This window comes from Poromitra crassiceps (genome assembly GCF_964638095.1).
Source record: "Poromitra crassiceps genome assembly, chromosome: 10".
Classification (NCBI taxonomy): domain Eukaryota; kingdom Metazoa; phylum Chordata; class Actinopteri; order Beryciformes; family Melamphaidae; genus Poromitra; species Poromitra crassiceps.
This window is the reverse complement of record NC_139631.1, coordinates 21,757,573-21,781,993: the sequence shown is the minus strand read 5'-3', so window position 1 is coordinate 21,781,993 and position 24,421 is coordinate 21,757,573. Positions and strand designations below refer to the sequence as shown.

The 24,421-nt window shown below is 42.4% G+C and overlaps 3 protein-coding genes across 4 annotated transcripts in view; 1 reads left to right on the top strand and 2 right to left on the bottom strand.

Moving 5' to 3' along the window:
• Positions 1-3,334: 3,334 nt before the first annotated feature.
• akr1a1a (aldo-keto reductase family 1, member A1a (aldehyde reductase)) lies at positions 3,335-7,139 on the top strand (the record flags this gene model as incomplete). Its single annotated transcript, XM_083644567.1, has 8 exons — positions 3,335-3,415; positions 3,992-4,111; positions 4,251-4,402; positions 4,725-4,920; positions 5,059-5,108; positions 5,919-6,068; positions 6,236-6,395; positions 7,046-7,139. 8 exons carry the CDS (start codon positions 3,335-3,337, stop codon positions 7,109-7,111), a joined length of 975 nt encoding a protein of 324 aa, XP_083500693.1. The 3' UTR covers positions 7,112-7,139.
• Positions 7,140-7,979: 840 nt separating this feature from the next.
• Positions 7,980-19,075, bottom strand: vcp (valosin containing protein). The gene is made up of 17 exons (XM_083643888.1): positions 18,954-19,075; positions 17,625-17,736; positions 17,279-17,451; positions 17,051-17,193; positions 16,651-16,781; positions 16,430-16,561; positions 16,138-16,240; positions 15,390-15,523; positions 13,404-13,539; positions 11,210-11,322; positions 10,673-10,837; positions 10,436-10,558; positions 10,113-10,325; positions 9,509-9,817; positions 8,873-9,028; positions 8,606-8,760; positions 7,980-8,496 (listed from the first exon to the last, which is right to left on the bottom strand). Exons 1-17 carry the CDS (start codon positions 18,968-18,970, stop codon positions 8,391-8,393), a joined length of 2,421 nt encoding a protein of 806 aa, XP_083500014.1. The 5' UTR covers positions 18,971-19,075; the 3' UTR covers positions 7,980-8,390.
• Positions 19,076-19,610: 535 nt separating this feature from the next.
• fancg (FA complementation group G) overlaps positions 19,611-24,421 on the bottom strand; it is a gene marked incomplete at its 5' end in the record, with an annotated part of 7,332 nt that continues 2,521 nt past the window's right edge. For both annotated transcript variants that reach the window (XM_083644301.1, XM_083644302.1), the window contains 9 exons: positions 19,611-20,048; positions 20,614-20,728; positions 20,998-21,171; positions 21,303-21,343; positions 22,797-23,116; positions 23,223-23,289; positions 23,434-23,597; positions 24,089-24,235; positions 24,384-24,421. The exon at positions 24,384-24,421 is cut by the window's right edge and continues 93 nt beyond it. In XM_083644301.1, coding sequence (XP_083500427.1) covers positions 19,910-20,048; positions 20,614-20,728; positions 20,998-21,171; positions 21,303-21,343; positions 22,797-23,116; positions 23,223-23,289; positions 23,434-23,597; positions 24,089-24,235; positions 24,384-24,421 — 1,205 coding nt within the window. In that variant the 3' untranslated portion in view covers positions 19,611-19,909. The remainder of the gene's footprint in view (positions 20,049-20,613; positions 20,729-20,997; positions 21,172-21,302; positions 21,344-22,796; positions 23,117-23,222; positions 23,290-23,433; positions 23,598-24,088; positions 24,236-24,383) is intronic.

Genomic DNA, 24,421 nt, shown 5'->3' with positions numbered 1-24,421 from the left:
AAAATGCCATCATTAAAATTTTGGCTCTCTTTCTCCTCCTCCTTGCTATCATCTGCTCCTGTATTCGCTGGCTTCCACTGCACAATAACTTGTAAATGAAACTGTAAACACATGAAACAACATCGTCAGCTACCCCCATGTTTACTGCTGTCCTCTTCCAGGTTTATGTAGAACAGCAGTGTGCTGCATGTGACGTTATAGTTGTTCTTCTGTGTATGCGGGTCACTTCAGGTCCATGACCTGTTCACACTGGAGTCTGATATGGGCCACTTTTAAAAAGTCTGTGTGAACAGCCACACAAAAAAATCAGATGTGAGCAACAAGTCAGATTCAAGCACTAAGGGTGGCTGTGTGAACGTAGCCTATGTCTCTCACCCAATTTCAGCTCTCTTACCCAATTTCAGCTGTAAAGCAACATACATCTGTCAAAAAGTATACAATGGCTGAAAATATCTTTTAAAAATTATGGATGGAAGACAAAAAAGCACAAGTTAAAGGGAAATAACAAAGAATGTGATGAAAGCACCTGACTTTAGTGTAAATATAATTTAACTTAATTTATTATTTAGTGTTATTTAAAAAAAAAAATGATTATCTGCACTGTCAAAAATATTATTATTATTATTATTATTATTATTATTATTATTATTATTATTATTATTATTATTATTATTATTACTCTAATTAGAAGTGCAATAAAAACTAAAAGAAGATTGTTACACCTATTTCCACTTTTATTCAAATACAAATAACTTTGCTGCCTCAAAAAGGACAGATGGAAGTTCAGTCTGTGCACTTCCCTGGCTAGAACTCACAACCTCCCTCTCTGAAGGCAGCTGACATACACAGTGAACCACAAAGGCACTGCCACTGACACTGTATTTCTCTCTGTATTACTTTTGAAGTGGCTGGTTATAGGTCAAAAGGATATATTTTAGCTTTTAGAAATAGTTAAGTAGCTATCTGTGGGCACTTTCTTCTCTTTCCTCTGGCTGTCCATTCAAAACTGACTGAGACTTTCCTCTGGCTGTCCATTCAAAACTGACTGAGAATCTAACCCATGACCTCAGAAGCGATTGAGGGCTCAATACTGCTGGGCAGCAAGGTAACCCTCGTTGCCACCAGGTCAGACCTCTTAAGACTGTTTTTTTTCAGTGGTTTTCACTCTTTCCTCTGGCTGTTGCCATTCAAAAGTGACTGAGGGGTGGGCTGACTGTCTGTAGGAGGCGCTCTGTCAGCCAGTGTGTTTCCAGCCATGTTAAAGAGATGGGAGACCGGTTTGCGGAACAACATGGTAGAGCCATACTATGCATCTGTAGAGCCGGAGACTAAGTATTATGTTCTATCCACATACTACTTTCTGTTCAAGTACTTATCGTTTTGAAGATATATTCCACCCAAATACTACCGTACTTTCTCTCCAAATACTTAGGTATGTTTCAGCCAAATACTACTTCTGTCTAAGTACTTTTAAAGCACATAATATACCTTCAAAACTATAAGTACTTGGACAGAAAGTAGTATTTGGGTGGAATATACCTTCAAAACTATAATACTTGGTCTCCGGCTCTACAGATCCATAGTATGGCTCTCCCGACTAAGCTGTGTTAACTGGCTGGTTAGCTCAGTTGGTAGAGAACCTGACTTATACCCTTTGGGCTGAGGGTTCAAATCTCACCTGAAACAAGTCTTGAATTTATTATGTGTAAGTATATGATGTTTCACTTTATATTATGGTACACAAAAAGAGTAACTAATGATCAGGTAATGATTAAGTACTCATAAACTACTGAGTATGATGCACTACTTTACAATAGGGTACACAAAAAGAGTAACTAATGGACAGGTAATACTTAAGTAATGAGTAACTAACAATTAACCACTATACTCACTGACTCACCATTGACTAACCATTAACTAATAAGTAATTACTCTACTAAGGAACTAAGAACTAATCATGAACTAATGATGAACTACTATACTCACAATGTGACCTTAACTAATGATTAACTAATGATTAACTAATATATTCACGAACTGACATTTATTAGTCATTAACAAACGATTAACTACTCTACTCATGGAACTGACCGACTAATCAGTAACTAATGATTAACTACTATATTCAGGAGCTGACATTTAGTAATCTTTAAGTAATGATTAAATGATTAATTACTCTACTCAGGAACTTAGATACTAATCATTATTAACTAATGACTACCTACTCATTAACTATGATTAACTAGTGATTGACTAATGACGAATTATTCATTAACTAGCCTACTCATTAACTAACTATTAGTTAATGATTAGTTTACTAGTAACTACTACATTATTTGTGTACGTTATTGTAAAGTGTTACCGAAATACGTTATGAGATTCATAGTTGGTGTTGTATGTTTTGTTCTGTTCATATCTGACAGTGTCATTCAGGTATAGTAATGCTCTGAACCTCTTTTAGTACAGTGGAGTTTGGATGTGTTCCATCAATTTGAGTTACAGATAAACAAGAGAAGGCAGACTTTGACCTCAGCCTGCTTAAAACCAGAGCCTCCCCCAAAAGCCCTTCACTGATCGTCTGCCACAGCCGTGCCAGGTAGGAATTTGCACCCTGCTCCTCACTGCACCTGCCTACACATCCTGACCTTTACACCTTCAATCTTGACTGAATAAAAGAACACATTATTATCAAGTCTTAGCCTTTCACATTCCCTTTCATGTCAGTAGTATTTGCACAAGTTATTTACAGACTGTCAGTTCTGCGCTTGTTAGGACAGGTGTTCTGTGTTGAGAGAGTCTGATCATGTGACCTGAACACTACAGCGTGTGTATCACATGGTGAGGATATAGCAGACAATTAGTGAAGCCTGTGATGGCTCTCAGAGATGTGCTCCAATAGCACCATGCTGTGACTAATGCCATATAGCTGCATCAGCTATTTCTGGTTGTAAGGCTGCCTTCACAGACCGTTTGTATTTCCACTGAAGCACAAAGGCAAATTACACAAATAGGCAGGTCACTGAGGACTTTTTGTTGTCTTGTGGGCTTTGCAGTTGTTGTGTCATTTTTATGATGGATTTTATTCACACACGCACGAGCACACACGCAACACACACACACACACACACACACACACACACGCAAGATCCCTGCTGGAGGCCAGAAGTTAATGAATTCAGATGTGAGTGATAATCAGTAACAGAGCATTAGGACTTAGTCATGGTGACTGGCCGGTTACTGGGTCCAGTTACAGCATGTGTGACCACCTTGTACCCTCGGTCAGCATGAGTGTATGTGTGACTCTCTCCTCTGCCAGGTGCTCCGTGCTGCAAACATGAGTTCCTTCGTCACTCTCTCATCAGGGCAGAGGATGCCCGTGGTCGGACTCGGCACATGGAAGAGTGCTCCAGGACAGGTTCAAATATAAATATTTTGCCTTAATCCCTGAACACTTACACAAGTTTTACTGATGGAGATAATATCATATTTAATATTATGTATTTACTAGGGGTGGGACAATATCAAAATGATATATCACAATACAAAGAAAAGTGACAATACCAATCTTGGGCCAAAAAAATAAATAATAAAATTGGCTCAATTTTATTCTGCTGTAGTAATAGCAAATGAGACAGCTTGACCGTCACACTTTCACAAGCTCTCCATCCAGATGACTTTGTAATGACATTGTAATGAATGTAATGACATCGTTTACATTCTAGCAAGCCAATGCTTTTGCTCAAAAGATTTGTGGCTCAGACAGAATTCTGCAGTCTCACAGACTTTGTTGTCACTGAACTTTTATTTATTACATTGTAGCGTGGTCATATTGAATCATGAGCCCCCATAGCGTGTATCAAATCGTATTGTGGGATAATCTGTATTATTTATTCTAAGGCTTTGTGGCACAGCGCAAAAGTTACTGTTCCCAACCATTCTTCTGGAAACCTTAATGCTGAAACAACGTGTGTCTGTGTCTGTGTGTGTTCAGGTGAAGCAGGCCGTGCTGGCAGCTTTGGACTGTGGCTACAGACACATTGACTGTGCTGCTGCTTATAGCAATGAACAGGAAGTAGGAGAGGCTGTGGCTCTCAGGGTGGGCCCAGGCAAGGTAGGAAACCTTGCTGTCTGCTGTCTGCCTCCTATTCAAGGCTGTAGCCTACTGGAACCACCTTACCCATCAGGTCAGGTGAAACTTGCCCCTCTATTTAACTATAAGTGGTTTGTTTGCTCATCCTCGTCCCCGGCAGGCTCTGCGGCGTAACGAGGTGTTTGTGACGTCCAAGCTGTGGAACACCAAGCATGAGCCAGAAGATGTGGAGGAAGCTTGCAGGACCAGTCTGGCCCAGCTGGGCCTCTCCTACCTGGACCTCTACCTCATGCACTGGCCCATGGCGTTCCAGTGAGCATCACACACACACACTCGCTCCTTTTTGTCACCTTCTCTCTCAGCCTGACTTTCAGTGTTTGACCCACGATCAGTGTAGGTACATCACATCACATGTCTGTCACATGACCTGGAGCTGGCTCTGTGTGTGTGTGTGTGTGTGTGTGTGTGCGTGTGTGTGTGTGTGTGTGTGTGTGTGTGTGCGTGTGTGTGTGTGTGTGTGTGTGTGTGTGTGTGTGTGCGTGTGTGTGTGTGTGTGTGTGTGTGTGTGTGTGTGTGTGTGTGTGTGTGTGTGTGTGCGTGTGTGTGTGTGTGTGTGCGCGCGGGGCTGTTTTAGGCATGGGAAAGAGCTGATGCCTCGACGGGAGGATGGAAGCGTGTGTTACTCTGACACGCACTACCGAGACACTTGGGTGGCCATGGAGAGCCTAGTGGACAAAGGTCTGGTCAAGGCCATAGGGCTGTCCAACTTCAACGCCAGACAGACTGATGACGTCATCAGCATGGGCAGACACAAACCTGTGGTGAACCAGGTAAGAGTTAGGAAGAGTGTATGTGACTGTTTCTCATAAGCCAAAATGAGCGATGAGCTACATTAGATGTTTTTTGTATCATGTCAGTAGTGAATGTTAGTCTCTTAAACTGTGAAACTGTATCATGTGTGTCTATAGGTGGAGTGCCATCCGTATTTGTCACAGGCAGATCTGCTGTCTCACTGTCGGTCAGTATAATGCTGTATTCAACCAACTAATAACACATGGCCAACATACTCTTCCTCTTTCTGAGATGTTAGTAGTACAATGGTTTATTGAATTGAATTGAGATTGCATGGTAAATCTAATACCAACTCTAGGAGAATGTCACCCCCAGCTCCAAGTAAACATAATTGGAATGGCTGCAGTCGGCAACAACAACATAAATGGAATGTTAACCATAGCAACATAGCAGAGAGTAGAACTCGAATGAACCTTGTTTGTGTGCTGTGATTGGCTAGTTACAGTATGTTCTAACTAACCCTGATTTTTTTTTTTTTTTTGTCAGACAACATATTGCCTACTGCAGCTGTCATTTGAATGCCACAAAACAGAATGTAATTTAATTTAATTGCTTAAAATTCCATGAACTTCCACTTCTAAGAGAGGCTGACTTGCTAAACAGTATAAATCAAATCAAAACATTATTAATCAAATAAAAGACCAAACCAATCAAATTAATTCAATCATAATGTATTACAATGTCATGTTATGTACCAAATACCAACATTTTATGATATTCACGTATTGATAGTACATAATAGTAATAATTTCAGATATGTGGTAAGAGAAAAAACAAACATGGAATTTCATTGAATTAAATTCAACATCCTGATATTCCCATTAAATCCCTGTAGGTTAACTATTTTTATTCCAATTTCTATTCCTAAGTAGAATTGAACTAATGAGTTAATTCATGAATTGAGCCTAACCCTACAGCCAAACAGGATTTTCACTGTGTGTCAGTGAGTGTAGCAGTGTGCGTGCTTCTGTCTCAGGTCAGTGGGAGTGTGTGTAACAGCCTATAGTCCTCTGGGTAGCGGAGACAGACCCTGGGCTACTCCTGATGAACCATGTCTGCTGGACGACCCCCGACTGGCAGCTATTGCCCAGAGACACAACAAGACACCTGCCCAGGTCATACTGCGGTAAGACAGCTCTGGATACATCCTGGAGTGTAGAGTCAAACACTGGTCGACTGATGGATTCATAATCATAACCTGCAGTTATTTCTTTATTCTGCTGTGACTAAAGATTACCGTCACATCACAAAATATTGAAGAGCATGACCCTGTGTGGTGTGTGATATCCACAGGTGGCATGTTCAGAGAGGGGTGGTGTGCATCCCTAAGAGCGTAACACCCTCCAGGATCCAGCAGAACCTGCAGGTGTTTGACTTCTCCCTGTCAGAAGATGACATGAAGCAGATTGAATCCATCAACTGCAACCAGCGCTTCATTGTCCCTGCAGTGGAGGTGAGTGTCACTGCTGCACTCATGACATGACCATGTAAAAAGGACTCCTTACCCGGGACAGAGCACTCATTGCCTTAACCTAAAACTACTATCCTGAAAAACACAGTAGGCATGTAGATGCAGAGTGGAGTGAAGCTCTCCCTCTTGGATAGCCTTATTAGGTATTTTGGGAAAAAAGTCCTGATACATTTCTTGAGGCTGGGTAACAGCACCCTGGGTACATGATGTAGTCCATAGTCTGAGGCTGGGTAACAGCACCCTGGGTACATGATGTAGTCCATAGTCTGAGGCTGGGTAACAGCACCCTGGGTACATGATGTAGTCCATAGTCTGAGGCTGGGTAACAGCACCCTGGGTACATGATGTAGTCCATAGTCTGAGGCTGGGTAACAGCACCCTGGGTACATGATGTAGTCCATAGTCTGAGGCTGGGTAACAGCACCCTGGGTACATGATGTAGTCCATAGTCTGAGGCTGGGTAACAGCACCCTGGGTACATGATGTAGTCCATAGTCTGAGGCTGGGTAACAGCACCCTGGGTACATGATGTAGTCCATAGTCTGAGGCTGGGTAACAGCACCCTGGGTACATGATGTAGTCCATAGTCTCAGCAGAACTTGGCAACTATGGTTGTGTCTCTTTCTTCACAGAGGGATGGCAAGAGAGTCTGGAGAGATGCAGAACATCCTCACTTCCCCTTCCTTGATCCTTACTGATTCAGCCCTGTGAAGACACTGATTTTTTTTATTTTTTTAAGATGATTTTCAAATATAACAAAATGTCCATAATCATTTTCTTGTTTCTCTTTGGGATAAAGTGCTTTATTAGTTACATTGACTCGACTGTATTTGTACTCACTAGATTTGTCAAAAAATACAACTTTGACATTGTCACTTTAATATCCTACTTGAGTTGTAATGAGTGGGGGCAAGGGGGCATGTCCACACTGTAATCACCAGTGTTGGTGGTAACTCATTACAAAAGTAACATATTACATGCATTAGTTTTAGCAGTAACTCAGTAATATAACATTACCAATAGAATTTCAGTAATATACCAGTTATACTTTGTCAACTAACACAAGTGACAAATTGAGTTACTTTTTTTTAATTAAAGCACAAAGAAGATACAATCATTTTCTACTGAAATTGTCTGTTTTTAAGCAAATAACCACTATAGATAACCATAACATAGGAAAAGGATAACATGTAGAATTTTTGGACGTTTGACTTCAAGACTGTTTAAATTCTTTTTTTGGGATGGTTCCGGGGCAGCGACGCAATTCTGCTTATGCAGTTATTGGTGAAAGTAATGCAGAAGTAGTGTAATAAGTAATGAGTTAGTCTACACACAATAATATTGTAAAGCAACGTATACTTTCAAATGAAAGTAACTAGTAGTATGTAGTATATTACATTTTGAAAGTAACTTGCCCAACACTGGTATTCACTGCCATTGAGTGACACTAACTGGTCATTAACAGAACTGCATCTCTGCGAAGGACATTACATCTTTTGTTATGATCAGAGAAAAGTAATGATTGTGACAACTGTGTCAAATAAAATAAATTCAAACGGACACCAATAATATTTCCATTTCGTGAGATTTTATTTTCAACAACATAACCTTGACAAACTTGAAATACATTAAATGCTACTGTTTATTAAAAAAAAAGAGGAAGTCATTAGCAATGTTTTTTTTTTTCTTCTTTCTTCTTATAGTCTAGTATAGAATCCTTGATATATTGAGAAATGAGGCCACAGAACACCCACGTCTGCATCAACCAATCAACCAATCACCTTCCATTTCCAACCTCCCATTGTCCCCACCCACATCTAAGCCAGAGCAAACCAAGCGGCTACATGCTTTCTCCACCCGAGGGAAATCATACAAAAAGGGAACACATGAAATAAGCACAAAGTCCTAAAAATGTGGAATCTGGTGAGATTTGTACAGGTGCGACCGCAGTACTGACCACTGTTGGGCAGTGTATGTTTATCCATAAAGGTCATCATCGTTGTCCTCGTTGAAAACGGGGCTAGTGCCAGTTCCCCCTGTGCCTTGGCTTGGACCGGTGCCCCCTGTAGCACTGGAGGGAAACCTGACAGGAGAGAAAAGACAAAAGGATTCAATTATCTGCTCTTAAGCTGCAGCATGCAATGCAGTAACGGCAGAATTTATGCCAACAGCAACAATGGGGAAAAACGAACCTGAAGCAGCCGAAACCACGGCTCTGCTGCAGCGTCTGGGCAAACATCTCATATTTGCGGATGTCATTGTCGCTGACGGAGCGACGAGCAAATCGCATGGCCTCTTCAAAATGGTCCTTCCTGATCTCAGGTACAGGGTCGTCCTCCTCCACCTCCTGAGAAGAAAAAGGGTATAAATATCCAAAACATCAGAGCAGCAGGCTCTATGGACAGATGTGAAAAAGGTGAGGAAGACAGGAACAGAGCGATGAGTGATCAAGCACTAACCATAGCTGATGGGTTGGTCTGCCTCTCCCTCTCTCTGCGGATCTCATTCTCGATGCATTCTCTGATGGCCAGCTTACACGCCCGCTGACAGATCTCTGTGAGATCCGCTCCAGAGAAGCCGTTGGTCATCTTAGCCAGGAAGTCCAAGTCCACATCCTATTTAAAATAATAATTAAAAAAAAAAAGGGAAAAGGAAAAAAAAGTGTAAGTTGAGAAACATGTCAGCCAAGATATGACCTCAAAATGTTACAGCAGATATGACCTCAAAATGTTATAGCATGGTGGTGAATTTCAATTTCTCTCCTATGGACCATCTGCCAGTTTCAGAAAGCTAAATTCAGTTCTGAAACTATAAATGGGCATTATAATATAATATCATACAATACAACATTATGCATTACACTATTATTTAAGAATGGACATGTAAGTGCAACGAAAAACCTGTCATTACATGGTGGGGGGGAAAAGAAGACTTCTAATAATAACTGTATTCAAGACAGGTTAATATAAGGCTTTAAAATTAGACATTTTGTAAAGACTTCTGAAAGGGCCAGCAGATACCCCATCCTCCTGGAGGTACAAGCTGTGGGGTGTGCTATTGCCTGCTGGTGCAACCATGCATAGCAGCATCATCACCTTGCTGATTGGGCTCTTGCGGAGGTTGGCCTTGAGGATGTTGATCCTGCTCTTCTCGTCAGGCAGGGGGATGTAGATGAGCTGGTCCAGGCGGCCGGGTCTCAGGATGGCGGGGTCGATGATGTCTGGTCTGTTTGTGGCTCCGATGATGAAGACGTTCTTCTTGCTGGACATTCCGTCCATCTCGGTCAGGATTTGGTTGATGACACGGTCGGCTGCTCCGCCGCCGTCTCCCACGTTGCCGCCACGGGCCTTGGCTATGGAATCCAGCTCATCAAAGAAGAGAACGCATGGGGCTGCCTGACGAGCCTGGATACACAACATGGACAAAGAAAATGTGTTGTACAAAACAGGATGTTGGAATACATTTTCTGTAAAGTGAAACCAGTTGAGAACATTAAATTCATAAACAGCATTTGGTTGTTCTCTATATGACGGTATCAAATGTAATCCACAATATATACACAACTATGTCCATGTAAAGTTTTATGATCAGGTTGCTACAGCAGCACTTGTCAACGTTCTCACATTGTAGTCCAATTAAATATTTTTTAACTGCAAGAGAGAAGTGTGGGGTTTTCATTTCTTTATTCTAACTTCTCACCTTGTCAAAGATCTCTCTGACATTGGCCTCAGACTCTCCAAACCACATGGTGAGCAGCTCAGGTCCTTTGATGGAGATGAAGTTGGCCTGGCACTCGTTGGCGATGGCCTTGGCCAGCAGGGTCTTACCACAACCAGGGGGACCATAGAAGAGCACACCCTTGGATGGGGTCATGCCGAACTTCAGGAACTTGTCTGGGTGCTCCACTGGATACTAAATTTCAGGAGGGGGGGGGGGGCAAATGAACAGAGTGAACATTTAACTACAGTGTGTTACACCAGTTTTTGATACAGCTGATCTCCCTTCTGTGAGGAGGTTCCTACCTGAACCAACTCCTGCAGCTCCCTCTTGACATCATCCAGACCTCCGATGTCCTCCCAGGTGATGTTGGGAACCTCAACCACAGTCTCCCTCAGAGCTGATGGGTTGCTCTGGCTCAGGGCCCACTGGACACAGGGTTGAGTGTGTTAGGGAGAGCTCAACGGGCCATGTCAAATAACTGAATATGACTATAAAAATTACATTCATCCCACAACAAAGACTGCATTTGCTGTTCTCACCTTGAAGTCGTCCATGGTGACAGCCAGGGAGTTCATGACTTCAGCGTCGATGGTCTCATCCTCGAGGTCGATCAGGTCCATCTTCTTTCTGATGGCCTGCAGGGCGGCCTCAGAGCACAGAGCAGCCAGATCGGCACCCACGTGCCCATGGGTCTCATTGGCCACCTAGATACATACATATTGTAAGACTTAATACTACTTCTGACACAGCGACTCCTGAACAGGTTCCTATGCAAAACATCTTCATTAACTATATCCATGAACACTGCTACTGTAATGCTGCTACTCCATGCTGCTTTATATTTTCTATAAGTGTTTTACACACAAATTTGTGGTACACAATTATAGTCAATTTCTTGTTTGGCTTTAGAGGAAATCACTCAGATCATGATGTCCCCAAAATATAGTTCAAGACAGTTACTTGCAATAACAGTGTCACCCTGCTTTCCTTCAAGGATCAATACAGTTAATCTTAGTCTTAAATCCATGTGTTGTGAGGTGTCGTCGGATTGAAGAAACAGAAGTGCATGTACAAACCTGTTCCAGGTCAACATCATCAGCCAGCTTCATGTTCTTAGTGTGAATCTGTAGTATCTCCAATCTGCCAGTGGCATCAGGAATGCCAATGTCCACTTCCCTATCAAAACGCCCTGGGAAATCAAATCAAATGTGTTTGTTAGAGCTACTGAAACAGAACAGGGCTCAACACTAACTTTTTAAAGTGGTTGCCAGGTTGGCAACCAGGCATCAGCTTTTGGTTGCTGAACCGAAAACATGGCTGCCATTTTTAGTAGTTTTGAGTAAGTAAGATACTATGCAGTTACAGGCCAGCTTAATAATGAAGATGTCTAGATGTAGAAGATGTTACAGAAGTGAATATGGGAATGGAAACACATTAAGAGTCTTACAAATATTTTTTACCATCTTTTTCATGTTTAAACACATTTTTGATTGACAGGTGTCTACTCAGTCATAGTCATGATTTGCTCTTTTATTGTTGGGAGTGATCTTCTTATACTGCACAAGAAGCATATTACCTCTTGGCCTCTGCAGCATAGACTGTTGACAACTAATGACGCATACACACCAGAACGGCACTAGTCGCTGCTGCTCATTCATTTTGTATTAGATACTGCTGTCATCGCCTTCCAAAGGATGCTGGGATACGCGGTGGCGGATGACAGCGACAGGAAGAGGGGCCAAATTAAAAATTGCCCAATTCAAGACAGAAAGCCCGCAAGACAGCCAATCAAGCTGCAGCACCATGTGACCAGCGGGGCAGGGCGACGCAACTACAAGCGAATATCGTTGTGCTGGTGTGTAGCAGCTGTAAGCAAAAAAACAAGGAGAGATATATGGACGAATGTGGAGATAGGCAGATGCACGCTTCTCCATAACATAAATTAGGTCCAATGTGTGGTATACAAGACCAGATTTCAATCAATGAAGGCCCCATACTCTCATATCTGATCAGCCTGTGACGTCAGTCAAGTTTGATGTTGGTTATGACGTCAAGTGACGTCAGTTCATTCTGGCATATACAGCGAGGGTTTTATGTCACCTTCCTCTCTGGCTGGATCATAGCTGCAGCTGGCATCACGGTTGTTTGTCTCCACTGAAGCTGTCGTTTTGCCCCACCCACCTCCCCAGTCCACCATCAACGAGTCTTGACTACTGAAGAATTCCCCACAGGGGGGGGGATTCTCTATCCTAGCCTATACAGATGCCCCCTCCTCTCACCACAAGAGGCATCTTGCAATGGAGTCATACACCGGGGGGGATTCTCTATCGTAGCCTATACAGATGCCCCCTCCTCTCACCACAAGAGGAGCATCATCTTGCAATGGAGTCATACGCCAAAGTACTTGCCATGCCATTTGCTGAATAAAGCTGCTTGTTAAATCTTAGCAACTGGTCTCTCTTGATTGAAATAGTCTTGCTTGCCAGCCTCCCCTCCCGGGAGAGGAGTCTGGCTGCATGGAAACAGGCTGCTGGCATAAGCCCTCCCCTGCTCTACAGCTGCTCTCCCATTGGAGGCGACCATTTCAGTCGCTGCTGGATAGAAATCCATTTCCACTCTTTGCTTACAAGCTCTGTCATTGCCTCCGAGCATGTTAATCAAGAGCGGCTTCTGCTCCCTCCTCCCTGTGTGTCGCTGTAAAATGTCTCCGGCTGCCGCAGTGAAAACAACGCTAACTAGCTAGCAAGCTAACGGCAGAAACTTACACGCTAGCTCCTTGCTACACGCTGAAAATTGGCACGTTTCCCCCCCTCTTTTTTCCCCCAGCATCTGTTCTGCAGTATTATCCCACAATGGCCATGGCAGTGACCACGTGGGTAAAGCGAAACTACAGATTTGGTCTTTGAGGCATTTCCAACGACATGGCCCTACTGATGAAGGTCTGTCGGGACAGGCCTCAGTGATTTGGATTGTTGGAAACTATTTTCCAAGGGCACCTCCGCTAAGCGTCGCCCAAGACGAGTGTGATTGGCTAAACCAAATAGCTTTTTTTTTATGCAATTCCAGAATGGAGACCAGCGCTGCCAGACTCCTCTCCCAGAAGGGAAATTAATCTCCTTTTCTTCAATGGTCCAATGTAACTGCATATACATATGAGTGATCTGTACAGCACTAAGCCACACATCCTGATGCAAAAATGTGCATTGAAATCTACTACACTTCTCGATCACTGTAGTATCTGAACAAATGGTTAAACAATCAATAATTTACCAAATCTCCTCAGAGCTGGGTCAATGCTGTTGGGTCTGTTGGTCGCAGCCATTACGATGACATGAGCTCTCTGTTTCAGGCCATCCATGAGAGTCAGGAGCTGAGACACGATGCGCCTCTCCACCTCTCCATGAGTCTACAAAGACAAACATGAAACGGTTACGGTGGAATTCACATTCAACATTCAATCAAGCATACAGAATGTAAGCCTACAGCCATATCACTTTACTAGTGCAGATGAAGAATTGCTGCTCACAATTTACATCATGTGAAAAGACAGGGGATCTAACGAGGGGGTTCCCCAAGCGCCGACTGCCAGTTATTAAGTCGTCAACTCCCCTCTGTCTGACAGGATACTTTTATAACTGAAGGCAATAAATGGTTGGGCTACTAGAATCTGGCAGTAACAACAGATTTGTTTTATGAGAGTGACTGTGCATGGCTGCTACACACTGCAGCAGACTGAAATCAAATGACTACTCAGACTGCGTCTGTGTAATAGGAGTCACTCCACTCCTTCGATCTCACGATGGCTGGAAATAATTTCTGTAAACATAGTAACGTTTACTTCAGACCAATACATTTCTGTAAACATAGTAACGTTTACTTCAGATCAATATGGTGGCTACTGGCTACAATCGCCTGCATTTTCAGTTTATTTGACACCAGAAACCAGAGGCATCAGTTTATCCATAAGATCTTTAATAAACTGCCACTCAAGTGTCCTATTCTCTTTTTCCATCGCAGGAACTTGATACTTTAACTGCAACATTTGGGCCAAAGGCCGCAGGACTGGAACAACCGCAATGTTGCTGCTGTATGTTTCCCTGTGCGTGCTGTAATGTTTATATGGTGTTGTGTCTGTTTGTCTACTTCTTGCACTGAAGCTGAGCTACCATGCTGTACCTAACAATTACCACCAACATTGTTGTGTGGCACTAATAAAGTATCTTGTATCTTGTAGAAAAATTGAGAATGTCTCACAACACTTTTAAGATTTGTCTCTTTCAAATTAAGGATGATAATGTTACATAATGATGAGTGTTGAGCCTTAACATCACGTACCAACCAGCTGTCAAGTCCTGTTCTGGTTCACACTACTCGGACAAACCAAATCCACTGTCAAATTCAGTATCATTACATGAACTGTTCCGGTAGTGAGTTTGATTATAGAATGTGGTTGTCACTCTCCTTAATAACTGAACTGTGTGAAATTGCAAGGGAGGGTATTCCTGAGGTTGTTGTTGGTTTGGTTTGTTAGCTGAAAATAACAGTGAACGGTTGCCATGGTAATGACGGTCTCAACTGAAGTGTGCAGCTGAAACTACTGTTTAAAGCTAAATACAGGGCATTCGCTTTTTAGAGACTCCTTTATCATGACTATGTAAAATCATGATTTAAACTGATTTGTTTCCATCATTATTGGATCTCAGTTCTGTGCAGTAGTACTCAGGAGAGAGATCCAGTCTTGTTCTGAGAAGACTACAATATGAACTTTGACATTATATGTATTGCCATTTGTAATAAAATTTTTGCTTCTGCACTGACTGGAGAAAATAAATTCACAATTAAAAACTATCAATTTATCTTTCAATTGAGTAATAAAAATGTTTATGTTATCTTCATGCTTTCATAAAATATTTAAGGTTCGTTTATTAATACAGTAAAAATGTTTCAGCTGAAAAATGTATCTCGCCATCACAAACATCCCTTGTGATGGCGAGAATCACAAGGGAGGGGAGGCTGGCAAGCAAGACTATTTCAATCAAGAGAGACCAGTTGCTAAGATTTAACAAGCAGGATGGATACTTTCCCCATCTGGCTGGCTACTCAAATTTGGGGAACCCCCTGACAAAGATGACACATTTTGTACCATTTCCAAAATTCCCAAGACTTGGGAATTTGTCCGTTTTTCACCACACATTTTTAGACTGTCCAAGAACTATTCTTCCACCATCCATTTAGTTCCTCTCCCTCCCTACTCACCTTCTCTCTCTTGGGAGCGATAGCATCGAGCTCATCAATGAAGATGATGGCAGGAGCATTCTTCTCTGCTTCCTCAAAGGCCTTTCTCAAGTTGCTCTCACTCTCTCCTGCCAACTTACTCATGATCTCAGGGCCTGGAACAGAGGGAGCGAGACATTGTTTTCATTAAGATACAATACCGTACACTATATTCAGAAACTGTGCTACAGGGGGGGGGGGGAACAAAAAAACAGCAAAAAATAAAAATCAATAAATGCTGGTAAAAAACACTGAGTTTTGGTAGATGATACAGAATTATATTTTTCTGGCAACTCAGGACTCTGACAATGTTAATAGGTCAAACAATAACTGCCTGTTTTATTTCAAAAATATATTGTTACAAATGCCAACCCAGCCATTCTGAGCGGATTCTGAGTGAATGCACTGGCTGGTGAATAATAATAATAATAATATCACAAAAATACAGATGGATGAAGAATGCAGAACAAGATCAAGAAAATAAGACAACCTTCCAACTCTGCTTTAGAAAGATGACACCCTGTGGCTACCTGATGTTAAGATGGCTTCTCTTGAATCTGACCATGCTGGCCAGTATATCCAAGAGGCATTGATTCAAGCGATTCAGATTATCTTTTTATTAACCAAGCTTATTTTATTCTAACTTTTTAACCAAGCTAAAAAGCCCAGCAACAGGGTAATGAGGTGTGTGGGACAAAGCTAAATTTGCAGTTGTTCACAGCCATCTAACCGTTGATAAGGAAGAAGAAGGCTCCAGTTTCATTGGCCACGGCTCTGGCAATCAAGGTCTTTCCTGTTCCAGGGGGTCCGTACAGCAGGATTCCACGTGGGGGCTATGGAGAGGGAAATGTTTAAAACAACTAAATTTTCACTTATATTTTTTAAAATCAGCACTGACACGTTCACGTTGGTGCTATCAGCGTATAAAAAAACATTTGCAAGACAAATTAATTAAATTCCACAATGAAGGTCACACAGACATGTTTGTCAATTCCCCAGTGCAGATTAAAAATGTGCCTTACTTTGACTCCAATGGCCTTGAAGAGTGCAGGGTGTCTGAGAGGCAGCTCCACCATCTCTTTGATCTGAGCTAGCTGCTTTCTCACTCCTCCTATGTCATCATAGCCGACCTCATTCAAAGACTCCTCCTCATCCTACAGCCGCACACAAACAGAGCTTATGTTCAAACTCAAATTTCAATGTGCTCTTTTGAGAAGTGTCAACGCATCCACAGTGCATTCACCTCTCTCCTGATGGGCTCTCCCTCACAGTGGATGACTGTATCAGGAGCAACGATGCAGTAGGGAGAGGGATCAGTCTCCACCACCTTGAACTCCACAGCACGCATGCCTCCCCTGACCAGGAAAATATCACCTTCACGAAGTAAGAAGGAACGCAATATTAGTTTCACCACTCCAACTGCAAAAATATGTTACCATATGCAATGCTCTGGTGGACCACCAGGCAGAGCCCCACGGACCACAGTTTGGGAACCAATGGGCTACAGTATCCACCGGCCACCATCTTGCAGCAACTGGCTACATTGACATAAATTATGTATTTTCAAGTCAACTTGGCATCTCAGAGCCTGTGGAGACTTGGATTATGCCAAGTGAGGAGTCTACTTGAAGGTCGGTACTCACCTTTGCGGATTGGCCTGTAAGCCTCCAGAAAGTATGGCTTCAGGTAGACCTCAAACAGGTTTCCAGTAATTCCTTCTACTGTGTCATCTATTGGGAGAACATGGATCCTCTTTCCATACTTCACATCAGGACATGGCTGAATGCTGAGGGGAAGGATTACACTTAATACCTTTTGTCTAATTAAAAAGCAGTGATCACAAGTTACAGAAGATGTGCGCTCTTCCTTACCTGATGACGTCCCCCAGTCGGACCCTCAGGTTGTTGCGGACAACCCTGTTCATGCGGACCTTCTCATCAGAACAGGTTTCATCAGAGAGCACAATGCACACAGTCTCCCTCCTCTTCTTTCCTTTCATCAGCACTGTGTCTCCACGGAAGAGCTGCAGCTCATCCATCTTGGTCTTAAAAGAAAGAAAAATAAGAAAGAAAAAGGCAGTCAGGCACCATTATATAGATCTACTTGACAGCTTCACACTAATCAAAATGTAAAATATACACATAATTCCCATTACCATGGTAGACAACTTTGAATTTAGTGATTTTAAGAAGTGCATGAAAACTTCTGAATGTGTACCTGAGAGAGGGAGACCACACTATTGTCTTCATTGATGGATTCATCAACAATCAATCTGTTAGGCCTGGGCTTCTGTTTCAGAATTGCAGTGGATAGATCATCATTTTTGGTGCTATGAAAAATAGAAATAGTGTTAAAATAAATTGCAGGTCTGACAGGAATCATTTTCATCTTAACTTGTACAGGTCGTGTTTCATCTGTATAATGGTTATGTAGTTATTGTTTAACAGAAATCCATGCAAGCAGGTCGTTTAAATTACCCAATTACAGCTAATTACATATTATGTTAGGTAACTTATGAATAAGATTAATCCATACATTAGTTCGTAAATTCCAAATATTAGATATTTTGATTGGACAAATTAGTAAAGTTGAAACAACCCAAGGTTTCTAGAAAACTACGAACTTGGAATTTGGTTTTTAGTAGTTTCTCTTTCATGTTGTTAGCAGGCTAATGCTAGCCTTTTAGCTATCTAACGTTAACTGAATGGCGAGCGAGCAAGCCCAGATGACACAGCAAAAGGATTAGAAAAAACTTTGTTTGCCGTGAAAAATCTACCATGACTTAAAACAGTGACCAAATTGACTGTTACTATAATCACTTGAATGTTATCTCACGACTGCTTTGCTAATGACGAAACAGAGCCTTTATAATTGTTTATCAACTAGAACGAATGCACTAGCGTTAGCTCACGTTAGCTTGCTAGTGTGCTAGGTTGCATTGCCAGTGATCAGTGGCTTTGACAGCTTGCCATCTAGCTAGCTATCATTGTCTGCCAGCTAACGTTAGCTAGACTGTTGTCTCTTTCCTTTTAACGTCGGTTAATCAACGTCTATTAGCCTGTTACGTGCAATACATTATTTTCTGCTTTGATGCGAACTTGGACGTTATGCTAACAACCAGGTAGGCCAGACTCGGACTATGCCGGTATGATGGTGGATGGTTTTGGCCTTGATCTTGCTGCTAAGCTAACGTTAGCATGGCAGCGATGATTGCGCTTTGTCAAGCCGCACGCAGCTAGCTGGCTAGCTAACCTACGGCCACTGTGCTGGATGACAACACAATTTAACATCTGACAACAATTCGCCGTGACACTAGCGGTCAATGGCTCGACAATATTAGGCTTTTAAGTAACGTTAATACACAAGTGCGGAGGCTGATGTAAGTGACCTCATTAGCTCGTTTGGTAGCTAACTCGATAATGTACATTAGCCGCTGAGCTAACTTTAATAAACTAACGAAGGCTACCCTAAGCTGACGTTAGCCATGTAAAGGGCATTTACAGATTGTCATTTGTTCAGTAACATATGAAGCATATTTCTACTTACTCCCCTCCCGTGGCCATGGTCGTCCACCTGGTTTATTTATAAATAAAGAAAATCTAGCTAAATGTTTAAGTGGGTCTACTGGTTCTCGTTTCTCAACGTTCTCTGATTTCACTCCAATGAGCAGTTTCGCTGCATTTCTTTATAGTTATACCGTGGCCTGGGCGCTTTCTCAATTCTGATTGGCTGAAGGGTCTACATCAAATTCGTTGACCGTGAAAGACACACCCACTGTCATCAGTAACCAATGAAATAACATTTGGCTTGACGTCTTCTAGAATATTGTGGAACTTTGACCAGTTGAAAACAAGTGGGATGTCCTAAATTTCATCAACGTTCCTCCTATTGGTCTTTTAATGCCTGTCATAAAACTTGTCCTCCAATTAAAATGTACCGCGTTGATAATCAAGAATCGTGAAAACATTGTTTTTCCAATGGTGCGAGTGTCACGACAGAGTGAATATGACACGTTTTGTTCATAGGATCATTCCACAAAACAAGGTCTACACAGGCACTAACAAATACAGTTTGAAGAAGCAGCACAGGTTGTTTATTTTATGAACAAGTATTTATTCAAATGTGTCATCAGTGAGTAATAACCCTCCAGTTTCAACCCTTAAATCTTTTGTAAGACAACATAAGCATATTTCAACCTGATGCTGCCAAATGGTTTGTCGTGCGATCTGATCTCATGATCTTGCGTGAATCCAGCTGCATTGCAAGGTTACCCATCTTTCTCCTACAAGCCACGACGGTCAGCTTTTTAATCTCTAGTGATTTCTCATTATTTTATGTATAAACCACCTGGCAGGTTCACCCACCTTGTGCTCAATTTCAGTCTCAAACACTATCAGCCCTGAGCTGTTTCAGTTGTTTTATTTTGCTGACCCAGTGGGTACACGGCTGTGTTTAGCTGGTATGGGTTTCAGTTCACAAGCAGCAGAAAGTTGATCCTATGTTCAGTAAGTGATAGGGCTTTCTTCTTTTGTCCCTTCCCGGGCCCTCTGAGTGCGAGTGAGTTCCTCTATTCTGCGGCGGAGGTCTGTGGGGTCCAGGGAAGGGCCAGACTGGGGCTCCTGTAGGTACAGAGGAAGACTCCTGCAACACAAAAGCAATCTAATGGTTAAGTTGTCTAAAATGACAACCTCTTATCTTCAGCATTCAGCCTGCAGATTTGTGGCTACAACCAAATCGCAGCCGTACTGATATACAGTATAACAGCACACTCTCTTGTGTGATATTGCATTTATACAACAGTTCTATAAACAAAGCTATTTATCAAGTAATAGTATTATCAGAAAAGGGAGCAATAATGATTTTTCTCTTTTATTTGTCTGTCAACAAAAAAACGTTCCCTTATACCACATGTAAAGCCGAGTGATAGCACAGTAAAATATCCCAGCAGTGTTGTAATACTGTATATCAGCACTCATGGGATGCTTTTTGTCCTATCAAATTAGTCAACTGGAACTAACTGTTGTATAAACAGATATACAACAATATAGATGTTGCATGGAAAATGTGCCTATCTTAAAGCAACTGGAGACTGAATTGGCTATTCACAATTTTTCTCCCCCCTTTTCAGTAAGTGTTCACAAGAGACATACATAGAGCCCAAACTCCAGCTAAGCATAAGACAGTGAATATAATGGTGGTATCGTACACAAGTGTGGATTCTGTGGTGAAGCTCCAGGTCTTTTGCCATCGGGCTGCTGCCTCCTGTCTCCTCCCCAGCTTCCACAGCACCTCGCCATGCCACAGTCCTGCACCCACACATTCTGGGACAGCGCATACAGCATGATGACATAAAGTACAGCTTCTCTAAAGTCCTGTGCCGTATTCATGCAGATGGGTACAGTTCTTGCTTAACACACAAATAGAGACTGTAGGTGTTGTGTAAAAGCTGAAAATTTAAGATTCTTTTAGAGTTTCATAATAATTGTGAGAACATTTACTTGCTTTTATTAATTGGATATTCCTCAGTAAAGAACAAACAATTTGTAAAAGTTTGATAACACTCAGGTATAGAGGAGTGAAGTTTATTTACCTGGTGAAGCCTGCAGGCTGAGCTGCAGGTCCCTCAGTGCCTCTCTGAGCTGGTCTCTCTGGGTGAAGCTGACACCCCTGCCAGCTAGTGAGAGCCCCTTCAGCCTCTGCAGGGTGCGCAGGTCCATCCCCTGTCTGCCAGCTATATCTACACAGGGGATCTGGGGCTGGAAGCCTGGAGTTGGACATGAACACATTGAGCTACGTGAAATACCCACAAGCAAAATGAAATGACCAAACAGCAGCTGGTGTGGGTGTGTAAGAAGGGCATTATCTCTCCATAGAGGAGAAAAAAAGTCTACTTGCCTTTCTTTTTAACACGCACCTTCACCAGCAGGTTGATACACCTGTAATACAGAACGTGATTTCACATGATTGTCTACTATGGCAATGATGACTGACAATACTCTCGAGGAGGTTTTGTTGCAAGCTACACCTTTAACCCCTCTGATTGTAATGCTGGGAGACTTGACTAGTCTGAACCTTCAATCCCAAAGGATAAAGCATTTTGTTAGCTTGGCCATCACGGCAGCTAAAAGATGTATCACATCCAAATGGATTCATGATGATCCTCCTTGTATTTCTCAGTGGATCAATGAGGTTAACTCCTGCGCTCCTCTAGAGAAAATAACATATGCTATAAGAGGTAGCCCACAGCAGTTTTACAATACATGGGGCCCATGGACAACATACATGGACTCTAACTAACTCACTAAATACCTTATTGCTATTGTGTTTTTTTTTTTTTGCTGCCTTTTTTATTTCTTTCTTTTCTTTTGATCTCCTCTGTGATAGGCTCAATCCGTATTGGGAAGGGGTGTGTATGAACAGCATATGATAAAGATTGTAATGTAGTATATTTCGGCATTGGTCTTGTGTCTTATGTTTTATGTTTTATGATTTATGTTATGTTTTGTGTACTGAATGTCCTGTTGTATTGCGAAAATGGAAAAAGAATAAACAAAATTTTCCCAAAAAAAATGATGACTGACAAAAAGCATAGGTGGCACATAAACAGATACACATGGATAGTCTTTAGACACAGCATACATAAATGGATGAAATTAAGGATTAGAACTCAACTGGTTCCTCTAATCTAGTTATGTGGTCTTTAGGATCTGGTGATGTCTCGCAAAATATCAATTTGTAGATTCCTTAAAGGAGGACTTCACCCAAAAAAACAAGCAAAGCTGATTTATTTTGCACATGATCTCTCACACATCTGAAAACTGCCAACAGTTTTGCATGCTTCATTTAGTTTGACAGTTACTGAGAGTGATGTGAGTTAAATAAATGAATGCCTGCAAAACAGTTTTGAGATATGTGTGAGATCATGTGCAAAATAAATCAGCTTTGTTTTTCGGTGAAGTTCTCCTTTAAGCTTAAACAATGTACTATTACACATACAATTTCTAATGCATTATGGTTTCTGCTTCAATCTGGATGAACTACTTGCTGTGTTACTTTGTACATGTCATAGCGCTTTGTAGATTATTGTATACAATTGTGTATAATATAGGAAGTCATCTGACATTTTTTGGCTCCACCTCTACTTATAGTGGTTTAATACTTACTCTGTCTCAACGCTGCCTGATGAAGACTGCCTGTTGAGACGCTTAGTGCATGTTTCTGTGCCATCTATGCTGTACATTGTACAGATGTAACAGTTCCAAGTAAAACATCCCTACTTTGCACTGGCTGTCTCTGTTCTAACTTCATAGCCTTGCCAGCCCAGGCCTCTTTCCACATTTGACATAACAATGAATGCCATTGAAATACAGTGATTGACATCTGTGGGACCTTGTGTAGTGAGTCACAGCTTGTTTCCAGTCCTGCAGGTGGGCTTGGCAGTGGCCGTGGAGGAGGTGTGCAGCCCCGGCCCACAGCAGCATCCCCAGCCTGTCTCGGTCTGAGCCTGGCTCTTCAGTTTTACCCTCAGCCTCACACGTCTCCTCTGGCTCCTCCAAAATCAGCTTCTCTGGCAGCAGCTCCAATGTCATGTTGACGACTTCATCACACAGCGCCACGCAGTCAGCGGGTCGCCGGGCCATGAGCAAGGCAGCACCGGCCTCCAGATAAAGCTCAGGTAACCTGGGGAGGGGAGGGGCCTCAGCATGCGTCTGAGACAGAACAGAATCAATCAACATGGAAAGAAATGTCCTCATAAAAGTGAATTCATAGTAAAGTCACTGATTATACAGTATATGTCAGTGTTTTCACACTCACTCCATGTCGGTCCTCTGAGTGAAGAGCAGCCAGTAGGTCCAGATAATGTTCCACACCCTCCGACACCCTGCACAAACAGCAACCACATCCATCCAACAATCCCAGCAAACAGCAGTGTGCACCGCTGTTCTTTAATTATTCTGAGCTCTCTCTACGCTTTGTAATATCGAGTGGCAGACAGAGGGCGTGAGCTGCCGGTTGGTCTTCTCACCTTCCATGGAGCACACACCTCAGGGCCAGGCTGTGAAGTACGCTGAGGGCAGAGGGCACGGACAGCAGGCGGCTCAGGGACTGGCTGCAGAGCAGGAAGGACGGGGAGAGGAGAGGAGCAGTCCCACCCGGGGAGGACTCTGTAGCAGGGGGCAACGTCAGAGTCTGCGGGACAACAGAGGGTTCATGTTTCAGTGAGCATTCATGTTTCAGTAAGCAGGTCTACATTACAATTGTGTCAGTGGCCAAAATTAACGTTTTAGTTCACCTGCCAAAGGGCTAGTGAACTACAAATAAATTACCTGCCAAAACCAGACTAAAATTTAAAAACTAAAATTTATCAACATTTACAGTAGCAGTATAGATGTATACATTTTTAATGTATAGAATCAAGTACTATGTGTCCTGTGATAATTTAAAACTTGCTCACGTATTTATACAATGGACCGAGTTTGTATTTCATCATAAAGTGCAACAGAAATCAACCTGAGGCATTCTGACAGGTCTTATATTATCACAAATGTTTTTGGTGCGGCAGCTGATTCTTACAAAAAAAACATTACTGGTGGCTACTAGGTGTTTTGAACCCTGCCCTGTGTATATTCTGTGAGTGTGTGTGTGTGTGTGTGTGCCCACGCGTGCGTGTGTTAACCCACTGAGTGCAGTAGATGAAGAGCTTGTATCTCAGCCTGTGTGTTGCCCAGGTGTCTGTAGATCAGCATGCTCTGGTACAGAGCGTACACACAGCGGGAGTCTGTCTCCAGTGCGTTCCTGTAACACTGCAATGCCATGTGGCGGCGGCCCTGGAGACATGCAAACACATCTTCTCAATATATGCAAATACTTCAAGCAGGATGTACATACTGGCACGTGATGCATGCTCATCTTGTCTGTGTGTGTGTGTGTGTGTGTGTGTGCGTGTGTGTGTGTGGACTTCCTCTGCTTGTGTACCATATGGACGAGGCAGAAGCCAGAGAGGAGGTGTATGT